Here is a 14,530-nt window from a genome sequence, read left to right as displayed (position 1 = left end):
AAGTCACAGATCATAATTTTATAGCATTATTATTATTCTATAACATGCTAATAATTTTATTGGTGATACCATCTTTTGATGTCATTAGAGTTGATGTCAGGTATATGTCTCTAGCTATTTTAGCTAGAAAAGCTTTATGGATTAAACTTGGAATGCTGATATGTCTTCTAAGTCAACTTTGCTTTCCCTTTCTTTCCAGGGTAATAAATTATTATCTCAACTGTTAGGAGCGGTATCAGTTTGGAAACTATTTCCAGTTTGGAATATATTCAAGCCTTATAGAAACCTATAGCCAGCTCCTAAGTACCCATGTAGGTGAGGCCCTTATTCCAGCTCAGCTGGTATGGGGCAGATTACGTTTTCTTCAAAGAAATTTGGATCAATTCCGTTCTCAATCTCTGGTTTCAGAACATTGTTTCAGAAAGATACAGAATTGGCTTCAAGTTAAGGCCTCCTGCTAAGAGATTTTTTTCTTTCCCGTGTCCCAGTTAACACAGCAAAGGCTCAGCATTTCTGAAATGTGTTTCAGATCTAGAGTTGGCTGGAGTAATTATGCCAGTTCCAGTTCTGGAACAGGGGCTGGGGTTTTATTTTATCTCTTCATTGTACCAAAGAAGGTCAATTCCTTCAGACCAGTTCCGGATCTATCAATATTGAATCGTTATGTAAGGATACCAACATTCAAGATGGTTACTGTAGGACTATCCTGCCTTTTGTTTAGCAAGGGCATTATATGTCTACAATAGATTTACAGGATGTGTATCTGCATATTCCGATTCATCCAGATCACTTTTAGTGTCTGAGATTCTCTTTTTAGACAAGCATTACCAGTTTTGTGGCTCTACCGTTTGGCCTAGCCTCAGTTCCAAGAATTTTTTTCAAAGGTTCTCGGTGCCCTTCTTTCTGTAATCAGAGAACAGGGTTTTGGTATTTCCTTATTTGGACGATATCATGGTACTTGCTCAGTCTTCTCATTTTCGAAGAATCTCATACGAATCGACTTGTGTTGTTTCTTCAAGTTCATGGTTGGAGGATCAATTTACCAATCAGTTCATTGATTCCTCAGACAAGGGTAACCTTTTTAGGTTTCTAGATAGATTCAGTGTCTATGACTCTGTCCTTGTCAGACAAGAGAAGTTTAACATTGATATCAGCTTGTCAAAACCTTCAGTCACAATCATTCCCTTTGGTAGCCTTATGCATGGAAATTTTAGGTCTTAGGACTGCCGCTTCAGATGCGATCTCCTTTGCTCGTTTTCACATGCGACCTCTTCAGCTCTGTATGCTGAACCAATGGTGCAGGGATTACTCAAAGATATCTCAATTAATATCTTTAAACCGATTATACGACACTCTCTGACATGGTGGACAGATCACCATTGTTTAGTTCAGGGGGCTTCTTTGTTCTTCCGACCTGGACTATGATCTCAACAGATGCAAGTCTTACAGGTTGGGGAGCTGTGTGGGGGTATCTGACAGCACAAGGGGTTTGGGAATCTCAGGAGGTGAGATTTCCGATCAATATTTTGGAACTCCGTGCAATTTTCAGAGCTCTTCAGTCTTGGTCTCTTCTGAAGAGAGAGTTGTTCATTTGTTTTCAGATAGACAATGTCACAACTGTGGCATACATCAATCATCAAGGAGGGACTCACAGTCCTCTGGCTATGAAAGAAGTATCTCGAATTTTGGTTTGGGCGGAATCCAGCTCCTGTCTAATCTCTGCGGTTCATTTCCCAGGTATGGACAATTGGAAAGCGGATTATCTCAGTCGCCAAACGTTGCACCTGGGCGAATGGTCTCTTCACCCAGAGGTATTTCCTCAGATTGTTCAAAAGTGGAAATTCCCAGAAATAGATCTGATGGCTTCTCATCTAAACAAGAATCTTCCCTGGTATCTGTCCGGATCCCGGGATCCTCGGGCGGAGGCAGTGGATGCATTATCTCTTCCTTACAAGTGTCATCCTGCCTATATCTTTCCGCCTCTAGTTCTTCTTTCAAGGGTATTTTCCAATATTCTAAAGGAATGCTCGTTTGTCCTGCTGGTAGCTCCAGCATGGTCTCACAGGTTTTGGTATGCGGATCTTGTCCGGATGGCCTCTTGCCAGCTGTGGACTCTTCCGTTAAGACCAGTCTTTCTGTCTCAAGGTTCTTTTTTCCATCAGGATCTCATTACCTTAATTTTAAGGTATGGAGTTTGAACGCTTGATTCTTGGTCAAAGAGGTTTCTCTGACTCTGTGATTGATACTATGTGACAGGCTCGTAAATCTGTATCTAGAGAGATATATTATAGAGTCTGGAAGACTTATATTTCTTAGTGTCTTTCTCATCTTTTTTCTTGGCATTCTTTTTGAATACCGAGAATTTTACAGTTTCTTCAGGATGGTTTAGATAAAGGTTTGTCCGCAAGTTCCTTGAAAGACAAATCTCTGCTCTTTCTGTTCTTTTTCACAAAAGGATTGCTAATCTTCCTGATATTCATTGTTTTGTACAACCTTTGGTTCGTATAAAACCTGTCATTAAGTCAATTTCTCCTCCTTGGAGTTTGAATTTGGTTCTGGGGGCTCTTCAAGCTCCTCCTTTTGAACCCATGCATTCTTTGGTCGTTATATTACTTTCTTGGAAAGTTTTGTTTCTTTGGTCATCTCTTCTGCCAGAAGAGTCTCTGAATTATCTACTCTTTTTTGTGAGTCTCCTTTTCTGATTTTGCATCAGGATAAGGCGGTGCTGCGAACTTCTTTTGAATTTTTTACCTAAGGTTGTGAATTCTAACAACATTAGTAGAGAAATTGTGGTTCCTTCATTATGTCCTAATCCTATGAATTCTAAGGAGAAATCATTGCTTTCTTTGGATGCTGTTAGAGCTTTGTAATATTATGTTGAAGCTACTAAGTCTTTCCGAAAGACTTCTAGTCTATTTGTCATCTTTTCCGGTTCTAGAAAAGGCCAGAAAGCTTCTGCCATTTCTTTGGCATCTTGGTTGAAATCTTTATTTCATTATGCCTATGTTGAGTCGGGTAACACTCCGCCTCAAAGGATTACAGCTCATTCTACTAGGTCAGTTTCTACTTCCTGGGCGTTTAGGAATGAAGCTTCGGTTGATCAGATTTGCAAAGCAGCAACTTGGTCCTCTTTGCATACTTTTACTAAATTCTACCATTTTGATGTGTTTTCTTCTTCTGAAGCAGTTTTTGGTAGAAACGTATTTCAGGCAGTGGTTTCAGTTTGAATCTTCTGCTTATGTTTTTTCATTAACATTTTATTCTGGGTGTGGATTATTTTCAGCAGGAATTGGCTGTCTTTATTTTATCCCTCCCTCTCTAGTGACTCTTGCGTGGAAAGATCCACATCTTGGGTAATCATTATCCCATACGTCACTAGCTCATGGACTCTTGCTAATTACATGAAAGAAAACATAATTTATGTAAGAACTTACCTGATAAATTCATTTCTTTCATATTAGCAAGAGTCCATGAGGCCCGCCCTTTTTTGTGGTGGTTTTGATTTTTTTGTATAAAGCACAATTATTCCAATTCCTTATTTTATATGCTTTCGCACTTTTTTCTTATCACCCCACTTCTTGGCTATTCGTTAAACTGAATTGTGGGTGTGGTGAGGGGTGTATTTATAGGCATTTTGAGGTTTGGGAAACTTTGCCCCTCCTGGTAGGAATGTATATCCCATACGTCACTAGCTCATGGACTCTTGCTAATATGAAAGAAATGAATTTATCAGGTAAGTTCTTACATAAATTATGTTATTTGTTTCGCTGCATTCCACTTAACGTTCCACATTCTACTTTGCATCAAATTTATAAATTATTTTCCAGCTATATTTGGCAAAATAAAACACATAGGATTGCTTATAATATCCTACAGAGGCCATACTCTTGAGGAGGTATTGCGGTCCCTAACATTTTTACTTATTATGAAGCGGCAAGATTATCTCATATTACGGAGAGGGGTCTTAAAGGAGATAAACCAGGCTGGTACCTTTTGGAAACTGCTAGTGTACCTGTTGACTTGGGATTAGCTGATATAATTTAGGTTCCCAATAAGAGAAAACTTACATCTAATATCCACAATATCATAGTGAAACATAACTTCTCAATATGGCAAAGCTTGAGAAGTCGCTTATTATTTGCCTCCCATCCATCCCCAGTTCATCATTTATCAGGTTTATTTTGGGATCTTAATAATATTCATACAAGAGACTGGAAACTAAAAGGATTTGCGGTTATAGCCAACCTATATGACCGAAACCTAGCAGTTAGTATGAATTTGATATCTCTTAGATTCTACCCAGTTCCTTCTTGGCTACCATTTGAATGTTTTCGAGTCCTTAGTTTTCTGAAGACCTGGGGGTTCCCCACAGGTCCTATTAGGAAAGATACACCGTGGGAGAGTCGGTGGCTCTAAACTCTCCAAACCTCTTACTGTCCACTATAATCTTCTCCTATCAGATCTTATTCCGGGGTTACTGTGGCAATACAAAGCGTGGAGTAAGGAAATGTGTGCCACCTTTTCTGATCAAGACTGGGATAGGGCTATTACTTTAACTAAAAAAAAACATTCATTGTATTACTATGTTGGAGGTATATCTCAAATTACTATTGAAATGGGATAGAACTCCAGTCAGAGTGGCTAAAATGTATCTGACAACCTCACCTTTATGTTGGTGGGGATGTGGAGCTGTGGGATCAGACCTACACATCTGGTGGGGATGCCTGAAGCTTACCCCATTATGGGAAAATATTAAGAGAGTATGTGGCTCCCCGTGGAACTTACATCCACATTATCACCCTCTAATGTTCTATTACATATTATAGAAAACACTATACCAGATTACGTCAAAGAGGCTGATGATATATATATATATATATATATTCACGGCTGCCAAATTATGTATAGCTCGAGCATGGAAGAAACCTGAACCTCCGCATCTTGGCAAAATTAGTGCAATGGTTGATTACATGGCTACGATGGAAAAATACTTCTTTAACTCCATTGACCAAATGGAAAAGTATAGGCTGATTTGGGACGCCTGGCTACACAAATAACGTGAATCTCATCTTCTGTCTTCCCTTTCTCTCTCTCTTCCTCTTCTCACTTCTTTTTCTTTCCCTTGCCCTTACCTCCCCCCACACTTTCTCTGTCTCCCCCTATATGACCTATGTTCTGCTTGCAGGTATAGATCATTCTGCGCTAGTGAGCATGGGATTATACTTAATAACAGGACACTTTGAATGTTGAACATGTCTAAATAGATGGGAAAGTGATTCGCTATCTATGGAATAACCACTTTAACATGATTAATCTCTTGAATTTACCGAAAATGTGACATAATGTTGATAATTGTAATATGTTCGTTTCCAGCGGAATGAAGCAATGTAACCATAAATAATCTGATGACATTTTCTGTTGTATTGTTGTTTTGCGACTATTATGGGGGGGAAAAAACTGTTATATCCCACCAAATCATTGGTTACACACTATAATGACCCCTTTATAGCCATCTATAACTGGCCTCAGCAGAGAAGGAAATTTAGGTTACAAAATGGAGAATCCAACATGCAGATATTAGTGCACCATTGGCTGAGCAATAAAAAAAATATCAGTGCAAAAATAGAAGCGCTATTGGTTGCACATCAAAAATGTTAACGCACAATAGAGCTAATATTTTTGCGCTAATCTAGGCCTTAGTGATTAATTTTGCTATAAAGTCTAATATAAGAACTTGAATATGTTCATTTATAAGGGAAGTGTAGCTTAGTACTAGTTTTGTAAAGTTTTTCATATTAAACTTAATATTTTGTAAGCTTTGCTTTTGCTTCAGATTTGCTTTGAGCTCTGTTAAAGAGTCACCATTGTCAACATCATTGTGCCCATCAGAAACCATCAACACAAAATGTGCACTACCAAAATAAAGATTGCATTTCTGTACAATGATGCCGGGCGCATGGGCCAGAAACTGAAAATAAAAATATAAATAACAAGGAGAGACTGTACCTAAATATTTATATTTAGAGATGTAAAAAACAAAGAATAAAAAAGGCCTTACATCAATTTCAGCAGTGGAATTGTTTTGCTGCACTGCTCTTCCATAGATACCAGCTGGGGGTTGAATGTTTTGCTTTACAGCACTCTGGTCCTCAGCAGCTGTATACGAGGACTGGCTGTGTGTCCGAGAAACAGGTGAAGGATATTCAAACACACCTGAGGAAAAAAAAAAGACCTCATTAATATTTCAGCTATAAAACTGAATATTTGCAAAGGTAGCAAACAAAAAAACAAAAAAAAATACAATTGTACAACTAAAGAGAGAGTGAATGTAAATATACAGCAAGGAGTTCAAATCATACTCTCACAGATCTTATAGGAGCTAATCTGTCATAATTAACAGTTGAAGCACAGTTGAAAATAAAGACAGATAGATAAAGCCTTTATTATCCATGTCCTAGAGTCACATTACCAAAAATGTTATAAAAATATACTTATTAATCTCTATAATTGCTTGCTTTAAGCTCTGCAGGCCGCCCCCTTATCACAGTACCTTTTTATATAGTTTTTTACAATCTTACACTACAGCCAGAGAGTGCTAGTTCATGTGTATCATACAGATAACTTTGTGCTCACTCCTGTGGAAAATGATAATGGTTATACACGAACTGGCTAAAATGCAAGATTGTAAAAAGCACTGAGATAAGGGGCAGTCTGCAGGGGCTTAGAGACAGGTACTAATAGAGTTAACAAGTATATATATTAAATTCTTAGTTATGCAAAACTGGGAAATGGGTAACAAAGGTATTCTCTATCTTTTTAAACAATAACAATTTTCAAGTAGGCTGACCCTTTAAAATGAATTTGTTGATTATGTAAGCAAGTAAGAAGTAATTAATTATTTAAAATCATTAAAAAATGTTTGGATTATCTGGAAGTATGTGAATCCTGCAGCTGTAATACTGATTCAAGAAAAGGAAATAATCCAATACACCCATAAGAAACAAAAATTGTGATCAAGAAGTGGTAAAAACAGGGTCTGTAAAAGAATTTTAAAAAGGTGGCAAACACAGGGTCTGTAAAATAATAAAAAAAGAAGAGGTGGTAAACACAGGGTCTGTAAAAGAATTAAAAAAAATGCCTGGGACATGCATAAGGCTATCTTAAGAAAACAGTAACATGTAATATGGGTAGACTTAAAGGGCGTTTTGGTTATTATCTACTGTCAAATTCTATGTTAAGCCTAGACCAGAAAACACACTCTAAACCTTAAAACTAGCACTAAATACTTTATCTGCCTTACACATTTAGGGTCAGATTATAAGTGTAGGACAAAATATCGCTTTTGCTAAAGCAATATTTGCGCTTCACTTTGTAATACCAACTCACTGGTATTACAAGCAAGGTGCAATACGAACGAGACCTCGCATTTGCATTGCATGGAAGCATTGCCCTCACGAGATCACGCTTCCATAGGAGCCTCGTTCTCATGCCATGAGACACACATGAGAATCTAGCGCAGTGAAGGGGGTAAGTCGCACAGTGGTGGGCAGCAAATGTAAATGAAAATATATATATATATATATATATATATATATATATATATACATATATATATATATATATATATATTACAGGTGCGCAGTAAATTAGGTCTTCAATTGTAATCTAGCCCTTAAAGTTTACACTTTAAATTTTAAACATGGTTACCAAACTGTTTCTTTCAACTTGAAGAACAGGCCTCTGGGGAGATACAGTATATCCCTTTCTAGGGGGATTCATTGTACTAAGATTTATATTTATACCTATTATATGTACTCATAAACACCCTTAATTCTGTCAGCACTGATGAATTAATGTGGGGAGCATTGTTTTTAGGTTGATTACAGAAGAGATATAAACAATACTTCAGTCTTATCTATCCTAAATACACATCCCGCAAGTTGAAGCATAAATTTTGTTTTCTTTCCTAAGATATGGAGAGTCCACAACGTCATTCAATTACTAGTGGGAACCAATACCCAAGATAGATGACACAGAATGAACAAAGAGGGAGAACAAAACAGGCAGACCTAAACAGACATCACCGCTTGAAGAACCTTTCTCCCAAAAGAGGCCTCAGCCGAGGCAAAAGTATCAAATTTGGAAAAAGTATGCAGAGAGGACCAAGTTGCAGCCTTGCAAATCTGTTCCAAAGAAGCTTCATTTTTGAAAGCCCAAGAAGAGGAGACAGCCCTAGTGGAATGAGCTGTAATTCTCTCAGGAGGCTGCTGTCTAGCAGTCTCCTAAGCAAAACGAATTATACTTCTCAACCAGAGGGAAAGAGAAGTAGCATTAGCCTTTTGACCCTTACGCTTTGCTGAGAAACAAACAAACAGGGCAGACTGGCGAAAATCCTTAGTTGTCTGTAGGTAGAATTTTAGAGCACGCACAACATCCAAGTTGTGCAACAGACGTTCTTTATGAGAAGGTGGTTTGGGACAGAGAGAAGGAACAACAATTTCCTGATTAATATTTCTATCTGAAACCACTTTAGGAAGAAACCCCAATTTAGTAAGAAGAACCGCCCTACCAGCATGAAAGAAAAGGTAAGGTGAATCACACTGCAAACATGAGAGTTCCGAAAATCTCCGAGCAGAAGAGATAGCAATAAGAAACAAAATCTTCCAAGATAGCAACTTAATAGCTATGGAATGTATTGGCTAAAACTGAGCCTGCTGCAAAACTTTAAGAACAAGATTAAGGCTCCAAGAAGGAGCAACAGGTTTAAACACAGGCCTGATTCTGACCAGGGCCTGACAAAAAGATTGAACATCTGGCACAGACGCTTGTGTGACAAAATAGATAAAGAAGAAATCTGACCTTTCAGAGAACTGACTGACAACCCTTTCTCCAGACCTTCCTGGAGAAAAGACAAAATTCTAGGAATCCTGACCCTACTGAAAGTGCAGCCCGTAGATTCACACCAATAACGGTATTTACGCCATACCTTATGGTAAATTTTTCGAGTAACAGGCTTGCGAGCCTGGATCATGGTCTCAATAACTAACTCAGAAAATCCACACTTAGACAGAACTAAGGGTTCAAACTCCAAGCAGCCAGCTTCAGCGAAACGAGATTTGGATGGAGGAATTGACTACGAGTTAGAAGATCCTTCCTCAGAGGCAACCTCCAAGGTGTCCGAGATGACATCTTCACTAGGTCTGCATACCAGATCCTGCAAGGCCATGCAGGAGCTATTAGAATTACTGATGCTCTCTCCTGTTTGATATGAGCAATAACTCGTGGAAGGAGCGCAAACGGAGGAAACAGGTATGCTAGACTGAAATCCCAAGGAACCGCCAGAGCATCTATCAGAGCGGTCTGAGGATCTCTTGACCTTGAACCGTACCTTGGAAGCTTGGCATTCTGCCGAGACACCATCAGATCTGGCACCCCCCATTTGAGGGTTAACCTGGAGAACACCTCCGGATGGAGAGCCCACTCCCTGGGATGAAATGTCTGTCTGCTCAGGAAATCAGCTTCCCAGTTGTCCACTCCAGGAATGTGGATGGCAGACAGACAACAATTGTGAGCTTCCGCCCACTGAATAATCTGTGCCACCTCCTTCATGGCTAAAGAACTCTGAGTTCCTCCCTGGTTGTTGATGTAAGCCACTGAGATGATGTTGTCCGACTGAAACCTGATAAACCGGGCTAAGGACAATTAAGGTCAAGCCATCAGAGCATTGTAAATCGCTCTCAATTCCAAGATGTTCATGTGGAGAGCAGAGTCCATAGTCCCTGCGCCTTTAACGAGTCACAGGCTAGCGTCCATGGTCACAATCACCCAGGAAGGTCTTCGGAAGCATGTGCCCTGAGACAGATGGTCCTGAGAAAGCCACCACTGGAATCAGAGTCTCTTGTCGACTGGTCTAGATCTATCCTCTGAGAAAGATCTGAATGGTCTTCGTTCCATTGTCTGAGCATGCATAGTTGCAGAGCTCTCAAATGAAATGGAGCAAAGGGAATGATGTCCATGGAAGCGACCATCAGACCAATTACCTCCATACATTGAACCACTGATGGCAGAATAGTAGACTGTAGAGAGAGGCAAGAGAAGAGAATTCTGGATTTTCTGACCTCAGTCAGAAAAATTTTCATAGATCGGGAATCTATTATGGTCCCTAAGAAAACCACCCTTGTAGCTGGAACAAGGGACCTCTTTTCCAGGTTCACTTTCCAACCGTCGGAACGTAGAAAAGACAACAAGATCTCTGTATGACAGTTTGCTTGTTGAAAATATGGTGCCTGAACCAATATGTCATCCAGGTAGGGCGCCACTGCAATTACGCCAGACCTGATGACTGCCAAGAGAACCCCCAAAACCTTTGAGAAAATTCTGGGAGCTGTGGCAAGGCCAAACGGAAGAGCCACAAACAGAAAGTGTTTGTCTAGAAAGGCGAATATCAGGAATTTGTGATGATCCCTGTGGATGGGAACATGAAGATACACGTCCTTCAGGTCTATGGTCATCATCAACTGACCCTCTTGGACCAAAGGAAGAATGGGACGAATGGTTTTCATTTTGAAGGACGGTACCCTGAGAAACTTGTTGAGGCACTTTAGGTCTAAAATGGGTAGAAAAGTTCCCTTTTTTTTTGGGCACCACAAACAGATTTGAATAGAATCCTAGACCCTGTTCCATTACTGGAACTGGAACAATCACTCCCAGGGAGGAAAGGTCCTGAACACAGTTCAAGAATGCCTTTTTTTTACCTGGTCTGCAGATAATCTTGAGAGGTGGAATCTGCCCCTGGGGGGAAAGTTTGGAATTCTATTTTGTAACCCTGAGATACTATGTCCACAGCCCAAGCATCTGGAACATCTCGTCCCCACACTTGACAAAACAGGGAAAGTCTGCCCCCCACTTGATCTGATCCCGGACCGGGGGCCCACCCTTCATGCTGACTTAGACTCAGTTGAGGTTTTTTTTAATTGCTTCCCCTTGTTCCAAGACTAATTGGGCTTCCAAGAAGACTTGGACTGCTCTTGCTTGGAAGACTTTTGACCTTTAAAGTTACGAAAGGTACGAAAATTACTCTGACGTCCTTTGAGTCTGTTCTTCTTGTCTTGCGGTCCATAAGACCCTTTTCCACCTGTAATATCAAAAATAATTTCTGCCAGACCAGGTCTGAACAAGGTCTTACCCTTGTAAGGAAGCACCAGAAGCTTGGACTTAACAGAGGTAACATCAGCTGACCAAGATTTTAGCTATAATGCCCTGCGAGCTAGGACAGTGAAGCCAGACATCTTGGCTCCCAGTCTAATAACTTGCATGTTAGCATCAGAAATAACACCAATAGCGACAGCAAGAGAGCTGTATTGGCGTGTGCAAACAAATAATGTAGCAGCAAAGAAAGGTTAAATGGTTTATTAAAATCAATAAGACCACCAGCAACGTGTTTCTCCGTGTCACAGCACGGTTTCCTCAGGCTATACAAACTAACAAACAGCTGCTACATTTAAAAGAATGCAAAACAAATCGAAATAGAAAATAGAGTTACACACCCTAGATGACATCATAGCATCAGGCGGTACTATAGGTGTTGCACCCTTACTGACGTAACAAGATTAGAGCCTATAGTTAAGTCGTAAGGGAAGGAGGGCATGAGCCGCATCAGTCACAGTCTATAATAAACAAATCACGGGATAAGTGTAAAATAACATCAAACAAGTTGCCAAAATAACAACCATGTCACAAGATATATCGCAAACCACAGAACCTCATAAGCACATGTGGAAAAGATAAAGATAAATGTCGGTGATCCATATAACACCCAAAATCGGGTAATGTTTATAGTTCCTAGCTGATATCTCAACTAGTATATCGAGATAGGACTATTAATAAAGATGAATAATATATCAAATAAGACCAATAATGAAGATAAATGGGAATATGTTTAAAATTAAAAAAAAAAGAATAAAAGTGTTCCAAACATCGTCTATAAGTGTATAAATATGAAAAGAACTATATATAAGGCAAAGTCGTAGCAAGGACCCATGACAGGACTCCAGTCTTGATAGAGGGGTATCTATACACAATTAGCCACAATAATAAACCATTCGATAACAAAAATGTATATAAAATGGGAGATATATAATCAGACCAAGAAATGCTATGAGATTACATAAATAAATACTAACACAAAAAGGAAAGTGACGTGTATAGGACTCCCGAGCTTACCCAGGATAAATAATTAATTTGATCAATACCAAAAGAGAGGTATATTGAATATACCAAATAATCCTATAAGAATAAGTGAATATTCATAGCACAAAAAAGGGGGTGCGTGGCATACACACAGGTCCCAAGCATAACTGGACAGAAATGATTAAGCGATCTATACCCATAGTGGAGAGTCTTTATATTTATTATATGCTAATTATGTATTTAATTGTGTGGGGGGAAAAAGGGGGAAACACACACACATATATATATATAACATAATTTATGTAAGAACTTACCTGATAAATTCATTTCTTTCATATTAGCAAGAGTCCATGAGCTAGTGACGTATGGGATATACATTCCTACCAGGAGGGGCAAAGTTTCCCAAACCTTAAAATGCCTATAAATACACCCCTCACCACACCCACAATTCAGTTTAACGAATAGCCAAGAAGTGGGGTGATAAGAAAAAAGTGCGAAAGCATATAAAATAAGGAATTGGAATAATTGTGCTTTATACAAAAAAATCATAACCACCACAAAAAAGGGCGGGCCTCATGGACTCTTGCTAATATGAAAGAAATGAATTTATCAGGTAAGTTTTTACATAAATTATGTTTTCTTTCATGTAATTAGCAAGAGTCCATGAGCTAGTGACGTATGGGATAATGACTACCCAAGATGTGGATCTTTCCACACAAGAGTCACTAGAGAGGGAGGGATAAAATAAAGACAGCCAATTCCTGCTGAAAATAATCCACACCCAAAATAAAGTTTAATGAAAAACATAAGCAGAAGATTCAAACTGAAACCACTGCCAGAAGTACTTTTCTACCAAAAACTGCTTCAGAAGAAGAAAACACATCAAAATGGTAGAATTTAGAAAAAGTATGCAAAGAGGACCAAGTTGCTGCTTTGCAAATCTGATCAATCGAAGCTTCATTCCTAAACGCCCAGGAAGTAGAAACTGAACTAGTAGAATGAACTGTAATCCTTAGAGGCGGAGTTTTACCCGACTCGACATAAGCATGATGAAATAAAGATTTCAACCAAGATGCCAAAGAAATGGCAGAAGCTTTCTGGCCTTTTCTAGAACCGGAAAAGATAACAAATAAACTAGAAGTCTTACGGAAAGACTTAGTAGCTTCAACATAATATTTTAAAGCTCTAACAACATCCAAAGAATGCAACGATTTCTCCCTAGAATTCTTAGGATTAGGACATAATGAAGGAACCACAAATTCTCTACTAATGTTGTTGGAATTCACAACTTTAGGTAAAAAATCAAAAGAAGTTCGCAACACCGCCTTATCCTGATGAAAAATCAGAAAAGGAGACTCACAGGAAAGAGCAGATAATTCAGAAACTCTTCTGGCAGAAGAGATGGCCAAAAGGAACAAAACTTTCCAAGAAAGTAATTTAATGTCCAATGAATGCATAGGTTCAAACGGAGGAACTTGAAGAGCCCCCAGAACCAAATTCAAACTCCAAAGAGGAGAAATTGACTTAATGACAGGTTTTATACGAACCAAAGCTTGTACAAAACAATGAATATCAGGAAGAATAGCAATCTTTCTATGAAAAAGAGCAGAAAGAGCAGAGATTTGACCTTTCAAGGAACTTGCGGACAAACCCTTATCTAAACCATCCTGAAGAAACTGTAAAATTCTCGGTATTCTAAAAGAATGCCAAAAAATGAAGAGAAAGACACCAAGAAATATAAGTCTTCCAGACTCTATAATATATCTCTCTAGATACAGATTTACACGCCTGTAACATAGTATTAATCAGAGTCAGAGAAACCTCTTTGACCCAGAATCAAGCGTTCAATCTCCATACCTTTAATTTTAAGGATTTCAGATCCTGATGGAAAAAAGGACCTTGCGACAGAAGGTCTGGTCTTAACGGAAGAGTCCACGGTTGGCAAGAGGCCATCCGGACCAGATCCGCATACCAAAACCTGTGAGGCCATGCCGGAGCTACCAGCAGAACAAACGAGCATTCCTTCAGAATCTTGGAGATTACTCTTGGAAGAAAAACTAGAGGCGGAAAGATATAGGCAGGATGATACTTCCAAGGAAGTGAAAAATGCATCCACTGCCTCCGCCCGAGGATCCCGGGATCCGGACAGATACCAGGGAAGTTTCTTGTTTAGATGAGAAGCCATCAGATCTATTTCTGGGAGTTCCCACATTTGAACAATCTGAGGAAATACCTCTGGGTGAAGAGACCATTCGCCCAAGTGCAACGTTTGGCGACTGAGATAATCCGCTTTGCAATTGTCCATACCTGGGATATGAACCGCAGAGATTAGACAGGAGCT

At 39.2% G+C, this 14,530-nt stretch overlaps 1 protein-coding gene across 1 annotated transcript in view; it reads right to left on the bottom strand.

Annotated features, from left to right (window-relative positions):
• The window catches only part of TOGARAM1 (TOG array regulator of axonemal microtubules 1), a 334,226-nt gene that overhangs the window by 147,855 nt on the left and 171,841 nt on the right, over nt 1-14,530 (bottom strand). Inside the window, 1 exon segment of the mRNA XM_053697849.1 lies at nt 6,059-6,213. Coding sequence (XP_053553824.1) covers nt 6,059-6,213 — 155 coding nt within the window.

This window comes from Bombina bombina, chromosome 1, assembly GCF_027579735.1.
Source record: "Bombina bombina isolate aBomBom1 chromosome 1, aBomBom1.pri, whole genome shotgun sequence".
Taxonomy (NCBI): Eukaryota; Metazoa; Chordata; class Amphibia; order Anura; family Bombinatoridae; genus Bombina; species Bombina bombina.
Note: the sequence above shows the minus strand (reverse complement) of the source record. Positions and strands in the feature narration are given on the sequence as shown.